Source organism: Eurosta solidaginis, chromosome 1, assembly GCF_040869045.1.
Source record: "Eurosta solidaginis isolate ZX-2024a chromosome 1, ASM4086904v1, whole genome shotgun sequence".
In the NCBI taxonomy this organism is placed as follows: Eukaryota; Metazoa; Arthropoda; class Insecta; order Diptera; family Tephritidae; genus Eurosta; species Eurosta solidaginis.
The window spans coordinates 68,409,022-68,433,415 of record NC_090319.1 but is presented as its reverse complement, the minus strand read 5'-3'; the positions used below and the strand labels follow the sequence as shown (position 1 = coordinate 68,433,415).

General features: G+C 37.1%; 1 protein-coding gene across 1 annotated transcript; it reads right to left on the bottom strand.

Moving 5' to 3' along the window:
- Window positions 1-22,870: 22,870 nt before the first annotated feature.
- On the bottom strand, window positions 22,871-23,908 carry LOC137243622 (probable trafficking protein particle complex subunit 13 homolog). The gene is made up of 3 exons (XM_067771553.1): window positions 23,700-23,908; window positions 23,442-23,637; window positions 22,871-23,366 (listed from the first exon to the last, which is right to left on the bottom strand). Exon 3 carries the CDS (start codon window positions 23,253-23,255, stop codon window positions 22,920-22,922), a length of 336 nt encoding a protein of 111 aa, XP_067627654.1. The 5' UTR covers window positions 23,256-23,366; window positions 23,442-23,637; window positions 23,700-23,908; the 3' UTR covers window positions 22,871-22,919.
- Between the last annotated feature and the right edge of the window lie 486 nt (window positions 23,909-24,394).

Below are 24,394 nucleotides of genomic sequence, written 5' to 3'. Positions count from 1 at the left end.
AAACTTCTTTATGAAATTACAGTAAAAGTTAACATGTACATTTGTATATTTAATAAATTGCAGAATTATTATGAAACAGAATATGATTAAAATATGTGTTCACTTCGTACATATATATGCTTGCATATCTAATATATAAAATTCTTCTGTCACGGTGTTAGAGGCTTAACTCCTCCGAAATGGCTGAAACGATTCTCACGAAATTTTGTGAGCATATCGGGTAGGTCTGATCGGCCAACGTCTACCTTCTTTTTCGCTACGTGCCTAGGGTCTTGAGATCAAAACGTGGACCCGAGTACCCCTAGAATGTGTTTATGTAATATGGATATCAACAGCTTTCATTTGATGTCCATATTGTATAAAGTGCTATAGTACAGGATAATTTTCATACCCCTGGGTGACTAGGGTCTCGAGATATAAGCCAAAACGTGTACCCGGGTACCCCTAGAATGTGTTTATACAATATGGATATCGAGATATAGCCCAAAACGTGGACCCGGGTACCCCTAGAATGTGTTTATACAATATGGATAACAAATGAAATCTGTTGTTGAGTGATTTAATATATGGATATCAAATGAAAGCTGTTGATGAGTGCTATAGTACAGGATAATTTTCATACCCCTGGGTGACTAGGGTCTCGAGATATAAGCCAAAACGTGTACCCGGGTACCCCTAGAATGTGTTTATACAATATGGATATCGAGATATAGTCCAAAACGTGTACCCGGGTACCCCTAGAATGTGTTTATACAATATGGATATCAAATGAAAGCTGTTGATGAGTGCTATAGTACAGGATAATTTTCATATCCCTGGGTGACTAGGGTCTCGAGATATAGGCCAAAACGTGGACCCGGGTACCCCTAGAATGTGTTTATACAATATGGATAACGAATGAAATCTGTTGATGAGTGATTTAGTACAGGATAATTTTCATACAACTGGGAGGCTGGGGTCTCGAGATATAGCCCAAAACGTGGACCCGAGTACTCCTAGAATGTGTTTATACAATATGGATATCAAATGAAAGCTGTTCATGAGTGCTATAGTACAGGATAATTTTCATCCAACTGGGAGGCTAGGGTCTCGAGATATAGCTTAAAAAGTGGACCCAGGTACCCCTAGAATGTGTTTATACATTATGGATATCAAATGAAAGCTGTTGATGAGTGCTATAGTACAGGATAATTTTCATCCAACTGGGAGGCTACGGTCTCGAGATATAGCCGAAAACGTGGACCCGGGTATTCCTAGAATGTGTTTATACAATATGGATATCAAATGAAAACTGTTGATGGGTGCTATAGTACAGGATAATTTTCATACAACTGGGAGGATAGGGTCTCGAGATATAGCCCAACACGTGGACCCGGGTACCCCCAGAATGTGTTTATACAATATGGATATCAAATGAAAGCTGTTGATGAGTGCTATAGTACAGGATAATTTTCATACAACTGGGAGGCTAGGGTCTCGAGATATAGCCCAAAACGTGGACCGGGGTACCCCTAGAATGTATTTATACAATATGGATATCAAATGAAAACTGTTGATGAATGCTATAGTATAGGATAATTTTCATACAACTGGGAGGCTAGGGTCTCGAGATATAGCCCAAAACGGGGACCCGGGTACCCCTAGAATGTGTTTATACAATATGGATAACAAATGAAAGCTGTTGATGAGTGATTTAGTACAGGATAATTTAATACAACTGGGAGGCTAGGGTCTCGAGATATAGCACAAAACGGGGACCCGGGTACCCCTAGAATGTGTTTATACAATATGGATATCAAATGAAAGCTGTTGATGAGTGCTATAGTACAGGATAATTTTCATACCCCTGGGTGACTAGGGTCTCGAGATATAGGCCAAAACGTCGACCCGGGTACCCCTAGAATGTGTTTATACAATATGGATATCAAATGAAAGCTGTTGATGAGTGCTATAGTACAGGATAATTTTCATACCCTGGGTGACTAGGGTCTGGAGATGGAGGCCCAACATGGGCCCGTGAACGCCTAGACAATGTTTTTACATTGTGGGTATCAAATTGCAGCTGTTGATGAGTGCTTTAGTACAGGGTAGTTTTCATACCTATTGGTGACTAGTGTCTCGAGATATTGGCCAAAACGTGGATCAGGGTAATACTAGGATGTGTTTTTACATTATGAGTATCAAATTTAAGCTGTTGATGTGTGCTTTAGTACAGAGTAAGTTTTATTCCGCTGGGTAACTAGGGTCTCGAGATGTAGGCCGAAACGTGGACCCGGTTACACCTAGAATGTATATTTACATTATGGGTATCAAGTTGAAGCTGTTGATCTATGCTTTAGTACAGAGTAAGTTTAGACCGCTGGGTGACTACGGTCTCGAGATATAGGCCAAAACATGGACTCGGATACCCCTAGAATGTGTGTGTATTATGGATGAAAGCTGTTGATGAGAGCTCTAAAGTTCATTGTGATATTCGATTTAGTCGCATCAACATGGAAAAACTGATAAATATGCAGGCGAAGCCGAAATAAAGACAAGAATTAATAATACCCACATACCTATTTACATACGTCCTATTCGATTTGCCTGAAATTTCGTATATACATTTGCCTATATTAGTATTTACGATGCTTTTTTCCCGGAAGTATACCAGAGACGGACTGGGACTGGGATTAGGACTAGGACTGGGACTGAGACAGAGACTCGGAGTGGGACTGGGACTGAGACTCGGAGTGGGACTGGGACTGAGATTCGGAATGGGACTGGAACAAAATACATATGTACTTACATTTTTGAGGTACTCACAATTATTGCTTCAAATATTTTATTTGAATATTTGAAATGCGCGCGAATATTGCGTCCGTAACCCAGGACTTGCCCATATGTGTTTGCGAGGTTGAATATTGTTATTAAGTTGACAGACACGTGTAGAATTAATGTGTTTTTAGTGAGAAGTACACGTAATTAGTTTTATCTGTTTCCAAGCTGCTAATATTTTATCGTACACTGCAACAAAACTACAGTTGGGAGCAGTGCACTAAATTTTGAGCAACTACACGCCTCGAATCTAAGTGGACTGATATAATGAAGATCTTGCCTTAAGTATTATGGAGCCGTTAATTTGTTATGGATTTAAACGCCTGTTCATCATTCACATATTCCTAAAGCAAGCCAATACCCACGGTCCAGTCCGCACGAAGAAAATACAGCATAAAACTATTGCGATATACCAACAATATATGATCACGAAAACAGTACAGAGACCATCCAGAAAATAAAATTTGAATAGTCCCAACAAATCACGAAATGTTGTAAGTCGCGGAAATAAGCGCCCAGTGATAATTAGAAGGAATGATATCTGGATTTTTTAAAAAGGTAGGCTCCAATACTCCCCTGAAATACTTTTTTTAAATGACCCTGGAATGTGTTTGTACGATATGGGAATCAAATGAAAGGTGTTAATGCGTATTTTAAAAAGGAGTGGGCCTTAGTTCTATAGGTGGAAGCCTTTTCGAAATATCGGCATAGAGGTGGACCAGGGGTGACTCTAGAATTTGTTTGTACGATATGGGTATCAAATGAAAGATATTAATCAGGTTTAAAAGAGAGTGGTCCTTAGTTGTATATGTGAAGGCGTTTCCGAGATATCGACCAAAATGTGGACCAGGGTGACCCAGAACATTATCTGTCGGGTACCGCTAATTTATTTATATATGTAATACCACGATACTGTTCCTGCCAATAATCCAAAAGCTATTGATTTCTCCCTGCAGAACTTTTTCGTTTTCTTCTACTTAATATGGTAGGTGTCACACCCATTTTACAAAGTTTTTTCTAAAGTTATATTTTGCGTCAATAAGCCAATCCAATTACCATGTTTCATTCCTTTTTTCGTATTTGGTATAGAATTATGGCATTTTTTCATTTTTCGTAATTTTCGATATCGGAAAAGTGGGCGTTGTCATAGTCGGATTTTGGCCATTTTTCATACCAAGATAAAGTGAGTTAAGGTAAGTACGTGAACTAAGTTTGGTAAAGATATATCGATTTTGCTGGCGGCCACCGTGGTGTGATGGTAGCGTGCTCCGCCTACCATACCGTATGCCCTGGGTTCGCACCCCGGGCAAAGCAACATCAAAATTTTAGAAATAAGGTTTTTAAATTAGAAGAAAAATTTTCTAAGCGGGGTCGCCCCTGGCAGTGTTTGGCAAGCGCTCCGGGTGTGTTTCTGCCATGAAAAGCTCTCAGTGAAAACCCATCTGCCTTGCAGATGCCGTTCGGAGTCGGCTTAAAACATGTAGGTCCCGTCCGGCCAATTTGTAGGGAAAATCAAGAGGAGCACGACGCAAATTGGAAGAGAAGCTCAGCCTTAGATCTCTTCGGAAGTTATCGCGCCTTACATTTTTTATTTATTTATCATGTTAACGGCCGAGCGGAAGGACAGACGGCCGACTGTGTATAAAAACTGGGCGTGGCTTCAACCTATTTCGCCGGTTTTCACAGAAAACAGTTATCGTCATAGAATCTATGCCCCTACTAAATTTCACAAGTATTGGTAAATTCTTGTTCGATTTATGGCATTAAAAGTGTTCTAGACAAATTAAATAAAAAGGGCGGAACCATGCCCATTTTGAAATTTTCTTTTATTTTTGTATTTCATTACTGGAGATGAATGTTGACATAATTTACTTATATACTGTAAAGATGTTAAATTTTTTGTTAAAATTTGACTTAAAAAAATTTTTGTTTTTTAAGTGGGCGTGTTTTCATCCGATTTTGCTTATTTCTATTTAGCACATAGATAGTAGTAGTAGTAACGTTTCTGCCAAATTTCATCATGATATCTTCAACGACTGTCAAATTACAGCTTGCAAAACTTTTAAATTACCTTCTTTTAAAAGTGGGCGGTGCCACGCCCATTGCCCAAAATTTTACTAATTTTCTATTCTGCGTCATAATGTCAACCCACGCTTCATCGCTTTATCCATCTTTGGTAATGAATTATTGCATTTTTCGGTTTTTCGAAATTTTCGATATCGAAAAAGTGGGCGTGGTTATAGTCCGATATCGTTCATTTTAAATAGTGATCTGAGATGAGTGCCCAGGAACCTACATACCAAATTTCATCAAGATACATCAAAATTTACTCAAGTTATCGTACCAAATTTTTTTTTCGATACTAATGATATTGATATATGGAAGTCTATATCTATCTCGATTCCTTTATACCTGTACAACCAACCGTTATCCAATCAAAGCTAATATATTCTGTGTACAAAGCCCGCTGAGTATAAAAAAAGTTTGATGACGTAGCGTTTTTAATTTTTCGATTTATTACATTTCTCTCATATTTCGCTACCAGTGTTCGGGGTATTTAAAACTTTTACCTGAGTAAAATACTACGCCGGAGTAAAAATTTAATTCTCGGAGTATATTTTTTCTCCTTTTTTGAAAGCGGGCGAACAACTAACATCAAATTGATTTGGGGGCTTGACAAACCCTTCGATTGTGTTTCTGCCATGAAATGCTTCTCAGGAAAAAAGTTATCTGCCTTATCAGATGCACATGGAGTCGGCCTAAAACGTGTGGGATGACCAATTAATGTTCCCATTAGCTTATCACATTCTGGAAGAAAAGTGGGCTATCTCTTTCCTGATATTTATCGCGAAAAAATATTATTATTATTTTCGGTTTACCATACATATTTCATGCTCTTTTAATAACGGAAGGCTTCAATATCGGGGCAGATTCTTGCAGGAACTATAATGGTGACCTAGTAACTGACGTACAGAGTGTGGGCGAAGACGAACCCGATAGCCGATTATGAAAAACACGCTCAAGCATCCAACTATAGCGAAGTGAGAATGGCAATATCCTGGCTAAAAAAACACATGGTGACAAGTAATGACGGGATACCCGCCGGGCTGCTCCAACATGGAGACGAAGTGTTATTATAAGATAAAGAAGCAAAAAAGTGTGTCTAGCGGTAAATGAGGACAAGACCAAGTACTTTCTGTCATCGTGGTCTTTGTTGCCACCTCTCTGTTGACGGATATAAGTTCGAGACTGTGAAGCATTTCGTCTATTTGGGAAGCAGCATTAAAAACAGAAACAATGCCGGCCTAGAAATCAAACGGGGAATAACTCTTGCCAGCAAGTGCTTCTTTAGGCAATTGAAAAGTAAAATCCTCCCTCGACGAAAAAAAATCTCGCTCTACAAGTCACTCATCATATCTGTCCTGATGTATGGCTCGGAATCATGGAAGGTGTAGAGAGAAAAGAAGATTTATAGTCCTGTCCGTGATGTCGAAGGCGAGTATAGAAGGAGGTATAATGATGAGCTATATGAGATTTTCGCAGATATGGCGATAGTGCAGCGAATAAAAACAGATAACTTCGCTAGCTAAGTCATGTTATGCGGATGGACGAATGCGCTCCGGCCAAGAAAGAAAGTAACCACAGTTTGTAAGCAAAGGAAAGAGAAGACCTTCACTGAGTTGGGAGAGACAGTTGAAGGAAGTTTTGACTTCGCTTGGTGCTCCCAATTGGCGACTGTTATCACAAAACAGGGTTAGCTGACCTCACTTACATACTTCATTTTTATATAAAACTTCAAGAAGTGCTGTACATCGAATTTTGGCAGGATTTACAGATCGCGTCCGGACACATTTTTTGCTTACATTTTGCTCCTTCTCTTCTCATTCCGTACGAAAAAAGTACAAAAACTGTAAGTAAAATGGGAACAAACATGTCTTAAAACACGAGCACTGAAATCAAGCCATTTCATCCAATCGACACTTGTAAACAATCAGCTTTTCGTACGTATGCAATGAAAACTTCAACCAAATTATATTAGGTAGTAATACTAACTATTTACTAGTAGGAGGTAAGAGTGGAGCAAAATACTGCGTCAGCAATGAAACATGTTGTCAAAAGCGTGACGTCAAGACGAGAACATTTATTTGACAGCTAACTATGAAGTTTTTGCTCTCTCATTTTTTAATGCGGGATCTGTTTATTGTTTCATGGTTTGCCAGGGCCTTAAAGTAGTTATTTCGCAATTTTCTTTTCATCTCATTATCTATTCATATACGAGGGAACTTTAAACCCGTGGTCAAAGTTTGGTCTCACAACTTAAGTCATTTACATGCTTCACACTTTCATTGCATACAATAAAAAATATTTATTTACTCACAATCATAATAATTTATTTGTATATGATATAAGAAAAAAATATCGCCATTTCGACTGCTGAGCGGAATATCACCATATCTCAACTGCTGTTTCTAAAGCGCCCAATCTCAAAATGTTTCGAAATTCGGCGTTCAGTCGAGTTAGGGTGATATTTCACTCAACAGTCAACTTATAATAACACGCTTCAGTTACATCTTGGATATTATAAAGTTTCGAACTTTTGCATTTGTTACGTCTGTATATGTATCCGGCGCATTGCGGTTCCCACAACCACCTTGTACCACCGCACACAGTCGTTTATTCCGAACGGCTCCTGCTCCAGAATCTCCAATACACGTATCTTCTCCACCACATCCAGCACAAATAATTGTTTCTGCTAAATTTGTAGGATACCGTAAATGCGCATATGCAGCCTTACATGTTTGCGTGTCTACTATATCCAAATGCTTTGTTTTGAGATGATAAGAATGAACCTTACTAGTTGCAGATATCCTACCCCATCCACTAACTTGTATCGTCATGCCCGGTACTAATCGATCATCGCAAAGTAATATTGATTTTACTGCATTATTCTCTTTAAAGGATCTATCCACTTTAACCACAGCTACATCCATAAATAGTGTGTCTGGATCATAACCATGATGATAATGTATATACCGCACATTGCGACGTTGCTGTCTTCCTGTGTTTCTTTGACGTATATCGGTAACACCAGCTACAAGGAAGAGATTCCGCCAATCTTTTTTTTTACGCAATGCGCAGCTGTAACCACAGAGTTCACATTAACTAAGGAACCAACGCAAAGATAGCCGGTATTACCAAATATTGCTACTGAATGTGTGCTTTCTTCTATCCTTATATCTAGGCCATTTATAATGCGAAATTGCGCATTCATATGTGTCAAAAACCAGCTAAGCAAGACAAATAGCAGTGCAAAAAGATAACGTGAATTCATTTTAGTTTAAAACTTTTTCTACCACTTTTTAAGTATGAAGTATATCGAGATTAATTTTGCGGGCGGTATTTATACCTAATTGAGGCGTGTGAATAAAAAATAAACAAAAAACTTTTTATTCAAGATTTTAGGAATTTGATATAACAAAAGTACTTCTAAATTTAAATTAAAGCTATACAAGGCCAATCTTGTTATACTCAGCGTGCTTTGCACACAGAGTATATTAACTTTGGTAACATAACGGTTGATCGTAACGGCATAAACGGATCGAGATATATATAGCCTTCCATATATCAAAATGCTCAGGATGAATAAAATTAAAGAAAAAAACTTTAATTTTATTTTTTACTGTTTAGTTAATTTTATTAACCAATAATTTTTTTAGAAGAAAATTTTTCTAAGCGGGGTCGCCCCTCGGCAGTGTTTGGCAAGCGCTCCGGGTGTCTTTCTGCCATGAAAAGCTTTTAGTGAAAACTCATCTGCCTTGCAGATGCCGTTCGGAGTCGGCATAAAACATGTAGGTCCCGTCCGGCCAATTTGTAGGGAAAATCAAGAGGAGCACGACGCAAATTGGAAGAGAAGCTCGGCCTTAGATCTCTTCGGAGGCTATCGCGCTTTACATTTATTTTTTTTTTTTAATAAAGGCTTATTTTTAAAAAAGTTTTTTTTTTTTAATTTTATTTTTTACTTTTTAATTCGTTTTATTAACAAGTAATAAAAGCTTGTTCTAGAAAAGCTTTTTTCTTAAATTTAATTAAAATATAATTTTTTTTAAATTTTTAGTAGGGTAAAATATTGTTTAAATTAGTTATGTAATCTTTACTTAGTTATTTGTAACGTTTCTCATCCTATCCATTTCTTTTAATGCATCAGCATTACAATGTTTCTTCAAAGTCAACTTTGAACACTCAAATTCTTCGATTCAAAGACCTGCTAAAGACCTAACTCGGCTTAAAGCCCCATTAGCTTGACCAGCAGCAAACAATTTACAGCCTAGATAAATAACAGCATGATCTACAGTAGTTCCCTGCATTTTGTGCACAGTTGAAGCCACGACAAGACAATCGGGAGCATTCTTCTTTCGGCTGTACCGTGATTAAATTTAGAAGGAAATTGAACTAATTTAGGCTGTATTATGTGAACGCCATCGTTACCAAAGTCACGCGAACCGATGGTATATCGTTATGGTATAGTTCAGCACGTCTGTAATATGGCCATATAATTTCAGTGATATGACCTATTGCTCCATTTACAAGTCCCTTAGCAACGTCAACGTTAGATCTCAACATAACTTTAGCACCAACAAATATTTCTAGTTCTTTCGGAAGACCTCCTGTTTTGTTAATGTGTGAGTGTATTGTATTATTAACATCAATCTTATCATTGTTTTTTGTTCCATCAATTAATTGATCTTGCTGAGTTATAGAAATTGTGCTTTTGAAACGATACGTTGAGCCAACTGTCAACAACCAATCGATAAAAACGTTGAGTGAATAGAGCTGCAAATTTTTATGCACACTAATTTGTCGTAAAGTTGCAACTGTGCGTTCCAAGAAGTTATCACTAATCAATTTCGCCAGCAGTTGTGCTTTTGGAATGCGCCCCATGCTTTGTTCAACTCATTCAAATGAATTTGTATATATGTGCATACACTTGTTTACGTGTTGTTGCAACCATTGTACAGGTTTACAAGTATGATATGTATGAGAGGGAAACAATTTCTTTCCCTTTCTAACACACGGCAGTTTGACATTTCGGTCAGTGTCAAACTAGCGTGGAACCCAGTGGAACCTGCGTGGAACATGAGTTTTGACACTGAACGAAGTGTCAAAATTACCGGGGTTGCTTCGTCGAAAGCGACACAGGGAAGCAAAAAAGGGATCGGAATATCAGATATGGGTTGCTGCGATGGTAAATTTCTTTTAACGAATTTAGTAGGAAATTTTAAGTGCACCCATGTGGGTCCTTCAGAAAATTATAAAAAAGTCTTCAATTGGGGTATCTAAGGACGCGTAGTTATTTCAGTATTAAGAATACAAACACGGGAGTTAAGTTTTTCTACCCGTTCAAAAGTTCTCCGCGAAAAACAGTTTGAAACCGGGGTCGACTGCAATAACCCATCCAAAAAAGCGGAAAGAAAAATTAATAGACGCGTTTTGTCCTGTTGTCAATAGTCCGAAGAGAAAAAGTATTCGAATTATTGGAAGCGAGGCAAAAACGCGTCTATTAATACCTCCCCCGACGGTTTTGGTCGTGTTTTAGCAATCGTCCCCGTAAAAAAGTATCACAATTTGTTAATTAAAATTGTCCAAAATATACGGTTATTAAAGAGAGATGTAATTAAGTGCTCGTTTGAAAGTAAATAAGTATATTTCTTTGTAATATAAGAAAAAAAAATTTTAAGCAGTTTTCGATAGCAGCTGCTAAACTTTGTTTGGTCCTAAGAAGTACAACAGTGCCAAATAGCATCCACAAAAAAAACGAACAAGAACAAGCATTTTATCAGGTGAGCGTGGCTGTGTATGTGCGTGCTGCTACATATCCTACTTGTAGACCTGTACAATGGTTGCAACAACAAAACGTTAAATAAATACATACATACATATGAATATACAGATTTTCGAGAAAACATATCGTATGTGTTTGCCAAAAGTGGCTTCACTTCGGATATCAGCATCTTCGGTTGTCAGATCTTTCGCGTTCAACGCTAACGCGGTGTCAGGATAAAAAAAACTCTCAACCAAATTATTGATACGAATCGCTATGTTTAAATAACACTGATTGAGTATGAGTACACGATTTTTTACATCATGATGCGAATATATTGGGGCATATTCATAATCGAAATAAAATGTGACTAAGTTAGTTGAAGCTTTTTTGACAGAGAGCACATATAAAATTGTGTCAAACAGTGTTAACTAACATAAAATCATATTTTATTGTGTCGCGTTCAGTTTACAACTACTGATTGCAGATCTCTGTTCTGTGGGTTAAATCTGTAAAATAAAATCAAGTGCTCAGAAAAGTATGCAACATTGAGGAATAACAGCCTAACTTCTACTTTCGTTGTATACACAAACAAATCGAAGTTACCTCGTTCTTGAGCCACTGGTGGTTATTCACCATTCCTCTAAACAAAGGACTTAAGCTTTATAGAAGGTGGCGCATTGCGCATGTAAACATTAGTTCAGCTGTTTTTTATGGGCAATTTTTACGTTATTTTCCTCTTGTTTTTTTCTCTCTTTCTTTCATTCGCTGAAGCAGTCAAGTGTGATGTAGGTGCGCAGAACGAAGCAATTTTGAACTCGTGTATGCACAATCCCTTGTGAACACAAAGCTTTACCGATAACTCTGTTATCGATTAATTTATCGAATTCTCGCAAAGTAATATTGCATTGTCATTGGAGTTATACATGTGTGCAAAATTTCAACTCAATCGGACACCGGGAAGTGTATCAAATTAAACTTGCAAGATTTGATTACAGACCAACCAAATGAAAGTAAATAAAAGCTTATGAAAAAAGGAATTGATTTAGCCTTGTCCGTCTATCCGTCTGTCGGTGCACACGATAACTTGAGTAAATATTGAGAATAAAATATTGAAATTTGGTATATGGGTTTCTTGGCGCTCATCTCCCATCGCTATTAAAAATGATGGAAATCGGATAGTAACCACGCCCACTTTTGACATATATAACATTTAAAAAAAACTTAAAACCTGCTTATTTAGTAAATAATTCATCTAAAATATTGAAATTTGATGTGTGGACTGATATTAAGACCCTTGATAAAAATTAAAAAATGTTTTTGAAAAAGGGCGTGGCACCGCCCACTTGTGATTAAATCAATTTTACAAATACAAATTTTATTAATCATAAATCAAAACCCGTTCAACCTATCATAACAAAATTCGACAGAGAGGTTGCCTTTACTATAAAGAATGGTTCGAAGCAAAATTTACGAAATCGGTGAAGGACCGATAAAAGATTTTTAAAAGGGTCGTGGACGAATACAATAAGCTATATCCTTGCAAAAAAGAGTTTTTTTTTATCAATGCTACATTTTGTAAGTGCAATTATAAAAAATAAAAAGGAAACAATTTTAATTTTTGAAAATGGGCGTGGCACCGCCCTTTTTATGACCCAAAAATTGTCTGTGTTTCAAGAGCCATAACTCCGTATAGTCGGAAATACTTTAGTAAAAATGGACGGGGTCGGTTAAGGACCACGGCCACTTTTATATAAAAGTCGTAGACTAGAATAATAAGCTATACCTTAGGGCAAAATAGTTTTGTATCAATATTTCACTTACCAAGTTTTATTGTAAGCGGAAATTGGGAGACATTTTTATTAATGGGCAATGCCACGCCCCTATTCCAAAGCATTACAAAACATTTCTACAGCCTCAAAAAAATAAATCCCTCGTAACAAAATTCGAAAAGGTAATTTATCGGAAAGAACTGTACAATTCAAACTCACGCTGAGTATATAATATTCGGTTACACCCATACTTAGACATCCGTACTTGTTTTTGTTTTTTTTTTTTAATTAGCTGAACAAACAGAACTAATTAGTATTGATTTATATTCTAGCGAAATAAAACGAGCGCCGCTTTGACAAAACATTTTGCTATACTCTTTCAAAAGAACATTTCCTTGCAATTGTTTTTTTATATGTGGGCGAATCCCAAATAACGTCCATCACGAACCGAAAATCAAAAGTGGTCAGACTTTATTTATATCACTTGAGATTAAAGGTCAAATATGTGTATGATGTGGAAATCAAATAGTTTATTCTTTCCCCTCATCCTGGATAGAGAACCATGATTTCAAAGAAAGGCTTCATCTGTTTTGCGAATTCGGATGTTTTACTACCAAAATATAACGTCCTTTCTTTATATTGTTGCGCTGTTAAACCCAGATCTATATTTTGCTTTTAATAAAATTTGGTCTAGACTTTTATTTAGCATTAAAAAAACTTTAAAAATGGAGGTTTTATAAAAAAGCTTTCAGTTGTTAAATAGATCTGTTTACTGAGAATTTTCCAGAAAGTTCTGGTAACAATTTTTTATGGTGTCTAAAATTTGTCAAGTCCATCACCTCTCTTCCATTTGTTGATCCATATATTGACCTATAACTTTATTTCTTATACGTTGTCAGAAATAGGGAATTTTGCGCTTTCAGCAGTGTATAAACTGTTCCTGGAGATGTTAGAGAAATCTTACAAAATATGACGAAAATTTAAATATCTTTTTTAATTTACATATTCAAAAGATTATCTAAGGAAAATCTGAAATCAATTCTGATTTCAACAAAATATGAATTTTAAAGATTAATTTAGGTTTTACTGGTATATTCAACAATTTCGTATGAAGAAAGAAAAAAAAGCGGTACAAACTAGCTTGCAATTTTCTTGTGAATTTTATCTGCTTGGCTAGAAATGGTTAAATGGCAATATCTCATACAAATTTCAAAGATTAAACAGAAGGAAAGTTATATACCAGTATACGTCTCCACTTATGAAAAGTGGGGCTTTGGAGCCCTAGTCCGGACTTTGAGGGCGTATTCGAAATTCAAAGAATGCAGATTTTGTTTACTCTACTAGAACTAAAGCTAGATGTCTCGCAAAGAATATATTTTCAATGTCATATAGGGTTCATCATTCTGAACAAATTCAACGTTTTAAAAAGCTATTTCAGATTTCGAAAATCTACGGGCATTGGGTCTTTATTGAACCTTTGTTTTTCTGATTTATGGAATATAAAATTTCTCCTTACCTTCGTTAAGTTTTGCATACTTTGACAAGCATTAAAAAATTACATTTATTTCTTGTCTCATCCAACCTCATACATATATATATGTGCTTCCATTTTTGAGATACCCACAATTTTTGTTTCAAATATTGAAATATCCGCTCAGTCCACTGCCCATGTCCTCATTTATGCAGGTTGAAATGCGTGCGAATATCGCGTCCGTTACCCAGGACTTGCCCATATGTATTTGCGAAGTTGAATAGCGTTATTAAGTTAACACGTGTACAATGAATGTGTTTTTAGTGAAAAGTACACGTAATTAGTTTTATCTGTTTCCAAGCTGCTAATATTCCATCGTACACTGCGACAAAACCAGAGTTGGGAGCAGTGCACTAAATTTTGAGCAACTACACTGCTCGAATTGAAGTGGGCTGACATAATCAAGATATTGCCTAAAGTATTAATGAAACCTTAATTTGTTATGGATTTAAACGTCTGTTCATCATTCACATATTAGTAAAGCAAGCCAATACCCGCGCTCCATTCCGCATGAAGAAAATGCAACATAAAACTATTGCGATATACCAATATATGATTATGTAAACAGTACAAAGACCTTCCCGAAAATAAACTTTGAATAGTCCCAACAAATAACGAAATGTCCGCAGTCGCGGAAATAACCGCACAGTGATAATTAGAAGGAATGATATCTGGATTTTTTAAAAAGGTAGGCTCAAATACTCCCCTGAAATACTCTGTTTTTAACGATCTTAAAAAAAAAAATATTCATATTACTTATTTATTAATGTTCAAACCGGAGCGTTAGGATTAAATTGTGTAAAAGGCACAACATTGCATTGACATGCATGGTTAGGTTAGGTTGGGGTGCGCCCCTTTTAGATAAAGCAAAGATCGGGGCAAACTGGTGACAAATAAGAAAAACTTAACAGGCGTGATCTATCAATTCTTTAACTAAATTTTTTATATTAATCTTTGTACCTCTTTTTAACCATTTAAATTTATATTGCCGACAAATAAGAAAGACTTAACAGGCGTGATCTATCAATTCTTTAACTAAATTTTTTATATTAATCTTTGTACCTCTTTTTAACCATTTAAATTTATTTGAAATCAGCAAATGCTGTCTCTTAGCATGCACACAAAGCGGCGAGAGTCTCGTGATTTTAGCAGTGATCCTAATTTTATTTTGACCTAAGTATGTACTTAGTGGGTCTTGTGTTCTCCTACTATTATTATTTGAACAGGTTCTCTTAGTAATCTTGCAGTTGTCTGAGAAGTATCATTTGGAGACTGCTAACCCCTTGAATCTGCTATGTATGTTTCTTTTGATTGATGTAAGAATATGATGCTACTCGACCGTCTCCGTGCAGTGCTCCTGCCTTGCAAGCTCTCGTTGCCTTCGATGTTCTTGTGATTAGGGTAATGTTTGCGAAGTTAGCTGTGGCTTGAAGCGACTTTGAAGCGCCTTGAGCGTGGTTTAGCTATCTGAGTAAAAGCACACTTCGCGCCCTCCTACCGAGGGTTCCGGCAGGAACGTACACAACATCTCTATGCCCAGAACTTCCGCTAGGAAGAAATTAGAAAAATTGGAAAGACGGACTGATAGCGACACCTTACCGCAGTCCATTTTGGAACCGCAGGTGTAAAGCGAAAATGTGTCCTTCCTTTGCAAGGAATACTTGCTGAAGAAATATTGGTAGCGGACCAAAAATCCTTTCGATATGTCTAAACTTATAAATTAGAATCTTAAAATCATTTACCGACTTAAATAATGTCGAAAGAATAAAAAATCGGATATGATATACACATCGAAAAGGAAATTTAATTATAAGAAATGCTGCCTTTTAATTTCATACCCAGGGATCCTCTAGCTTATTTCAAGTCCACATCGTACACTTCTGAATCTCTAGAGGTTTGTTCTCTAAAGACAGCAAAGCTTTAACACCCCCGAATCAGAAAGGCTTGCTTTTACGAGGCAAGGAAAACGGGAATAATTCAATCCCCTTTTGCGAAAGCTTTAGTAGATAAGTACCTAAGCAGTATATTACTTGCAGTAGTAATGTTGGAGGAGCCGTGTATAGAAACCCACATAATTGGTAAAAGCTGGTCACCATTCAACAAGGAATGACTCGGTCCTTCCGGCCACTTGGCACCAAGTAGCATCTGAGACGCCACTGAACATACGTTAATCAGTGAGCTAATGTGAGGAGGCGACAATCTGGCCAGGCTACTCCGACATAATGGGTTTAAGCGCTAGCTGGGGGATTTTATCGGCAGAGTCCGACCACCATAAGATGCAAGTGGGCGACGGCCTTTGATCGGCTCGGTTTACAAACGTGAATAGTAATACTATTATCCCCGCTGAGAGGGTTGTGTGCTTGGCTTGGCACCCGTCACGTAAAACCACACTCCAAAAAAAAAAACAAGCCTCTGATAATAAGCCACCAGTTTTATGACGACGAACCCTGCAAACATTTAAAGCTGTATAACTTGGGGGCATGTACCGGTAACGTCCGTTGCTTTAATGCGCCGGGTGCCGATACCCGGCAGGTTGTTGTCCAAGTCAAGGCAAAAGATGACGTCACCGCTATTCAAGGAGTTAGCAGTCTCAATCTGATACTCCTCAGATAACTGCAAGATAACTAAGAGAACCTGGCCTAATAATAATAGTAGGAGAACACAAAACCTAATATATAGGTCAGAATTAAATTAGGATCACTGCTACAATCACGAGACTCTGGCCGCTTGGCGTGCATGCTAAGAGACAGCATTTGCTGATTTCAAATAAATTTAAATGTTTAAAAAGGGATACAGTTTTCTGCGGAAAAATTTTTGGATATCCTTTTCTGAATCTCATATTTTTATTAGTGATCATTATTTTCAATGTATTTAGTAATTATAATTAAGTACTTCGTTTTGTCCCCGTTTTTAGACGGTCTCATGAATTCCACCAGTTTAATTGAAATGGACACATATGGCCAGGTAGCTCTTAATTCCATTCAAACGGTCGATCTAGAATTTTATTATTGAATGACAGGCAGAGTTTGATTTCTCTAAATTTAACAAGATTGCACAAAAAATATTGTTAATGCCTGGTTTTTCAGTTCGAGTTTAAACCCTAGTTAAAACTGACTATAGTTTAACCTTGCCACTTTGTTCGATAACAGAAAGTTTTGCTGCTAATCTCAGCTTAAGTTGCCGAAGTGGCAGGGTTAAACTCTAATCAACTTTAACCAGAGTTTAAACTCGCACTGAAAACCCCGGCCTAAGTAAGTTCAGTTTAGTTGTATTAACTCGGACTAATAAAAAGTAGTACAGAGTCAGGCAAAAGATACTTTCATGGAAAAAGCTTATTTTAATCGGTAAGCGGTTGTGGGCAGTGCAATCGTCCAAAGAATAAAAAATGTAAGGCGCGATAACCTCCGAAGAGATCTAAGGCCGAGCTTCTCTCCCAATTTGCGTCGTGCTCCTCTTGATTTTCCCTACAAATTGGCCGGACGGGACCTACATGTTTCATGCCGACTCCGAACGGCATCTGCAAGGCAGATGAGTTTTCACTGAGAGCTTTTCATGGCAGAAATACACCCGGAGCGCTTGCCAAACACTGCCGAGGGGCGACCCCGCTTAGACAAATTTTCTTCTAATTGAAAAACCTTATTTCTAAAATTTTGATGTTGCTTTGCCCGGGGCGTGAACCCAGAGCATACGGTGGGAGCACGCTACCATCACACCACGGTGGCCGCACAGAATAAATGCTGGAAAACAGCGCTATTCGAGCACGTTGATGTGGAAATAATAAAAATAATAGGACGGAGGATGGAGAATGCCTGAATATAATATCACAAACTTCTGAAAAACTGTGAGATGCGCTAAGGACAACAAAGAATATGTGCAGATAAGTGTTTAGAAGTTCATCGCTGACACCAGGAAACATGGTGGAAGAGAGCTCACTTACATAAATGTTAGAAGTTCAAATGGAAAACCACATTTGGCATTTCAAGAACTTTGTAGAAAATTTAACAAAGAACTGTTTATGAACATGAAGTTGGTACACGTGTGTGTCAACTTAATAACACTGTTCAACTTCGCAAATACATATGGGCAAGTCCTGGGTTACGGACGGGACATTCGTACGCATTTCAACCTGCATAAATGAGAACATGAGCAGCGGGCTGAGCGGATATTACAATATTTGAAGCAAAAATTGTGGGTACCTTAAAAATGGAAGTTCATATATGTATATATATGAGGTTCGGATACGACGAGAAATATATGTAATTTTTTAATGCTTGTGAAAGTATGCAAAACTTAAGGAAGCCAAGGGGCAATGTTACATGCCTTAAACGAGAAACAGAAAGTGAAATTAATAACCAATGCCCGTAGATTTTCGAAATCTGAAATATATTTTTAAAACGCTGGATATAAATAAGCTTTAGTGCGCTTACGGACGCGACAATTTTTTCTCAATGAGCAACACTACATGACATTGAAAATACATATATCCTTTGCGAGACATCAAGTTTCAGGTCTAGTAGAGTAAACAAAATCTGCATACCTGGAATTTCTAATACGCCCTTAAAATTCGGGCGAAGGGGCCAAAAACACCCTTTTCATAAGAGGAGACTTATACTGGTATATAACCTTCCCTCTGTTTATTCTTCCTTATACATTTTTAGATCATTCAATAGAGTACGTTCTTGTACTTCTAACGATGTACAGATGTTACCTTTATAGAAGAAATAGAACAAAAGTATAAAATAAATCAAAACTTTAAAGATAAAAAAAAATAAAAATAAAAAAAAATAAATGTAAGACCCGATAACCTCCGAAGAGATCTAAGGCCGAGCTTCTCTTCCAATTTGCGTCGTGCTCCTCTTCATTTTCCCTACAAATTGGCCGGACGGGACCTACATGTTTTATGCCGACTCCGAACGGCATCTGCAAGGAAGATGAGTTTTCACTGAGAGCTTTTCATGGCAGAAATACACCCGGAGCGCTTGCCAAACACTGCCGAGGGGCGACCCCGCTTAGAAAAATTTTCTTCTAATTGAAAAACCTTATTTCTAAAATTTTGATGTTGCTTTGCACGGGGTGTGAACCCAGGGCATACGGTGTGGTAGGCGCAGCACGCTACCATCACACCACGGTGGCCGCCTTTAAAGATACCATATATAATTTTGCGTTCAAAAGCCCCCAAATAAAATTAATCGACTGAAATTCGAATACGATATTCCCATTTAACCAATTCTGGTCGACAAATATATGTACATATAGTATATATATATTTTTTTTCAAGCAGATAAGATCCACAAGAAAAATACAAGCTAGTTTGTACCAAAGAGGATAAATATATGAATATATGCAAAAACCTGGCATCTAAATTTCCACATAATTTATTTGCTGAAGAGTTGTGATGAAATGTCAACAAAGCTTTTGCACACAAATCTGAATTTTTTACAACTATCCATTCTTAACTTTCCTTTCTCTTGATTTCCCATTCATGAAAATGCTTCTTCTTTACTTTGTTCAACTTTGTGGAAAAATTTGGCAACAGAGCATTTGTACAAAATCATCAAAAGACAAAGTTTTGTGATTTTATAAATTCCAAATTCGATTCATATGGGACTTTTAATGCTCTCGCGCAAGCCGTTGAAACATATCTTCAGTGCAATAATATCATAGAAGTATAGTGTAGTGGTAAATAGACTTTTAAACAATACTTTGAAAAATAAATATTTAAACAACTTGATAAGTATTAGAACAGATCAAAGTGAAACATGAGTTAAGTTTGTATATTATAGTTAAAATAACAAGAACAATACAAAAAAGTACCCTACATATAGCTTTTATAGAATTGGGGAATTTGGTCTTAAAAATTAAAACAAGAATGCCCAGTTATTGCACATAAGTACACAATAGTTTCTATCAAAAAAATTCAACTTATTTCACAAATTTTTATAAAATCTTTCATATAAAATTTTCAAAGATTTTTATTTGATCATTTGATTCGAATTGATATCTTTTTATATTAAATCATGAAAAGCCTCATTCAGTTCTGCCAAAAAATAGTTGGCGCAGTCGATAAGCCTAAAATTTAGCGGCTGTGTTGCAGTTCGTCACGTACACATACATTTGTGTATCCGCCCCTTTGCGCAATTGAGGTAGAATCGCCCCAGCTAGCTCAGTACATGGAGTCGCGGTTCTGAACCCTATTTCCATCTTAATGCAGGGTGGATGTCACAATCATCTTAATAATTCCTCTCTCACATAACCTCACAAGAAGCCCACCCTTCCTTGGACCGCTCGTTTCGCATCGCTCTGCAGGTCCCCTTTCCTTACCTTTGCTCCAATATATTGCAGCCTACCTACCCTTTATTCGTCTTCCCCCTCCCCTCTCGATTAATTTCGCACACCATATTAAGTACAAGAAAATTAAAAAGTTCTGCAGGGCGAAATCAAAAGCCCTTGGAATCATGGCAGGAATACTGTTCGTGATATTACATATATACCTAAATAAATTAGGGGTACATGACAGATGATGTTCTGGGTCACCCTGGTCCACATTTTATTCGATATCTCGAAAATGCTTTCACATATACAACTAAGGGCTACTTCCGTTTAAAGCCCTCATTAATACCTTTAATTTGATACCCATATCGCACAAACAGATTCTAGAGTCACCCCTGGTCCAGCTTTATGACGATATCTCGAAAAGGCGTCCACCTATAGAACTATGGCCCACTCACTTTTAAAATACTCTTTAATACCTTCCATTCGATACCCATGTCATACAAACACATTCCAGGGTTACCCTAGTTTCATCTTCCTACATGGTGATTTTCCCTTATTTTGTCTCCAAAGCTCTCAGCTGAGTATGTAATGTTCGCTTACACCCGAACTTAGCCTTCCTTGCTTGTTTTTTTTTTTTACTAATTAGAGGTTTTTGTTATTAATTTCACTAAAAGTCACTATTTAATCGCGTCAAAAAACCAATCCAATCACCATGTTTCATCCCTTTTTTCGTATTTGGTATAGAATTATGGCATTTTTTTCATTTTTCAAATTTTTTGATATCGTGGGCGTGGTCATAGTCGGATTTCACTCATTTTAAATAGTGATCTGAGATGAGTGCCCAGGAACTTACATACCAAATTTCATTAAGATACCTCAAAATTTACTCAAGTTATCGTGTTTACGGGCAGACGGACGGACGGGCGGACATGTTTAAATTAATTTCTTTTTTCGCCCAGATCATTTTGATATATGGAAGTCTCTACATATCTCGATTAGTTTATGCCTTTACGGGGTACCGTTATGCGAACAAAATTAATATACTCTGTGAGCTCTACTCAGCTGAGTATAAAAAGTGCTCTGTTTTACTTATGATACCCGTGCTGATTTGGTCCTGGTAGGAATACCATCCTGAGGACAAGATCCACTTGCAGTGGTGTAAGACGACAATTGTTTGGAGGTTTAACTCTGGTGCTAGGCACCTTGTGTTTACTAAGGTGAATAATATGAGTTATTTTTGCATATACTTTATTCTTATTATTTATAATTTGCAAAAATTAACCAATATGTCGTTGAGTGCTAAAATTGGATGCAACAAAAAAATGTATTAGAGTCACCTAGCGCTGTAACGCTGCATTTTATTGCATCTTCACGTGCTAACCAGCGTTATCTGCAATATATGTATGTTTTCAATAGTACAATTGTAACTTTAGCTAACAACTGCCCATTCGTATCTTTTATTAAATCGTGTAATAAGTGACTCAACTCTGGCTTTGTTTAATGTTTACACTATATTTTCAGGCTTATACATAGATAGGGGGACCATTTTGCGTACGCTACAAATAAGTGACAAACAGCTTGGCGACATGGACAACTGCATCAGGGGACCCGCCAATACCCCCCCCCCCCCCCCATACGGTTCCAACCTTAAGCCTCAGCGGGCCATGTATTGGGACTAATAGGACGCTGAATTTAAGGGAAGTATACATGACTTATAAACATGTGTATAAGAAGTATTACTTTTGCATACTTTAATTTTGTCTTTCTAGATAACTTTGCCAACGACATGGTTATATCAATTTCGATGATTTTGTGGTACCCGCCTAAAAATTTTGAAGACAAGTTTTGATCTCCAAACCGGTGTTGGACCCACCCAGTGTGATTTATTTATACATATAATAACGGCCGAAGGCCCCCAATGCAGAAAAGTGTTCAGCGCAAAAATACTATAAATATCACACCCGGTTTCGGAGCACTTCAGGGACATTTTTGGCAAATCGAATTTATTATGTCGACAAATTTATCTGCCAGTAGCGTAACCCCTACATTAAAAGGCAGTCGAAAGCCGATCCTTACTTCAGCGAAAAATGTTGCTAGCAATGGACACTGCCTTCCACATGAATTTTAGAGGTTCATTCTGTTTGGCGAGCGACCAAAGAGGATAGATATTTATCCTGCGTTGAGTTAACGCATCTATATGAAATACTGCTTATGTGACGGGGCTTTAAATCGTCAATAGATAATCGAAAATTAAAATAATCTTGTTATATGTAATCTTGTTATACGTATTGCTAATCGTGCTGCAAACAGGCGAAAGATTGCTGTTTTGGCATGATAGAAAATGAGGTTGTTAATTTTTGAAAATTTTCCTACGCTTCCGACAACACGCCGCTGCCTTTGCTGTGTTTCGACGAGATCGCGTATGTTGCGCGCTTGCAGCACTTAAACTGCTTATACGGCGAATACATGACACAAAAGCCATGCGCAACTATAAAACGACGAAATTTGTGCAAATGAAAATTTTGACATACACGGCCCAAAAACACTGCACAATATTCATTTTTAAAGTAGCGCAACAAATGAAACATGTGTTTTAATTGTACAAAAAAGGCACTAATTGTTTAAAAAATCACTCTTTATTTTCCACAAACACTCCAAACACATCAACACCTTATAAATAGCTTATACATGTCCTTTAAATCTTGTCTCAAACCACTTGCAGCTGCAGCGTACGCTCCTCCATTTGCTTTGGCCTTGCATTATCGTAACGTACAAATTTATTAACTTGGAATGCTTCATCTTCATGATAATCTGTATCTACAACAAATACATCAACCACTTTTTCTATAATATACTGTTCCTTTTGTAGTATATTTGTTAGTAGCAACGGACTAATTTTGATAAGTCCCAAACGCGCTGGACACACCGTAAGCGGAAATTCACGTTGTTCACCTGATGCTAATTTACCAATTGAAAACTCTGCAGCACCACTATAATCACAATTGAATTCAAGTTGTGTTTCTAATTTGACGACTAAATCCATTGGACGTTCTGCAGTATTGGTCAAACGACAAACAAACGTAAAAGCTTCACCTATTTTGACAATATTTTGTGCATCAATAACTTCGAGGCGTACATCTTTGTATTCAAAGGGCTGAAATATAAAACCAATGGTAAAATTAATATTGTTATTGAATCAACTATTTCAGTGTTCTTGATATGCACATACCAATCGTTGCAATTGACTCGTTTGCAAACGTCCTTTTTCGCCAAGATTCGAGCGCCATACAATATCTAATTTTCCAACAGTGTTCGCTAGTCGCAGGGTTTTAATGTATTAGATTGTAAATCGGCTTTAACAGTAACACCATCCACAGAATAGGTGGTGCAGTTATGCACACAAATGTAGCTAGCAAATGTTTCACCTGCAATAGAAAAAAGATCGCATTATCACCTACAAATGCTGCAGGACATCTGAAAATTTTACCTAAATATATGGAACCGAAATATTGTGGCAATAACATGAATTTTAGCTTTTTAGCGTTCTATTGCTGTAATCAGCACTCCATATTTTCCACAGTGCTGGTAATTCACGATACAAGTCAAAAAACTCGCACCAGAAGCGTTAATTTTCCATTTTATTTATAATTACGCTTTTTCACTTTTATTGAATTCCTGGTACAAGCTAGAGATGGTTTTTACGCCTTCGATAATAAAATTTTTAAGCGATGTTATGTTATCAGAAACCACAGGTAAACTGTGTAAGATTCACCACACACGAAGAAAAAAGCATGTGCAATATTTGCAGACATGCGTAAATATCAAAATCGTTTTGATTTTAGTGCAGTTCTCTGCGCAAATAGCGCAAACACTGCACACACCGGGCAAATCCTTGTGCAAATTGGTAATTGGCACAAGGATACTTGTGCCGTGTAATTGGCGTATTACTATCACCCTGCAAGACGGAGGTAACCAGTTCACCCACGCATTCAAAGCTTTTTTCGCTCTCCACTAACACATCGACGTTTCATGCTGTCATCGAAATAACAGTTCATTAATTATTCCGGAAAACATTGAAACGCAAAAAAAATATTGTAACGAATTTGCTGCAAATCCTCTTATTTGCAATCCTCTGCTAAGTTCGAATCACTAAACTGTTGAATAAATAACTCCAATATTGAA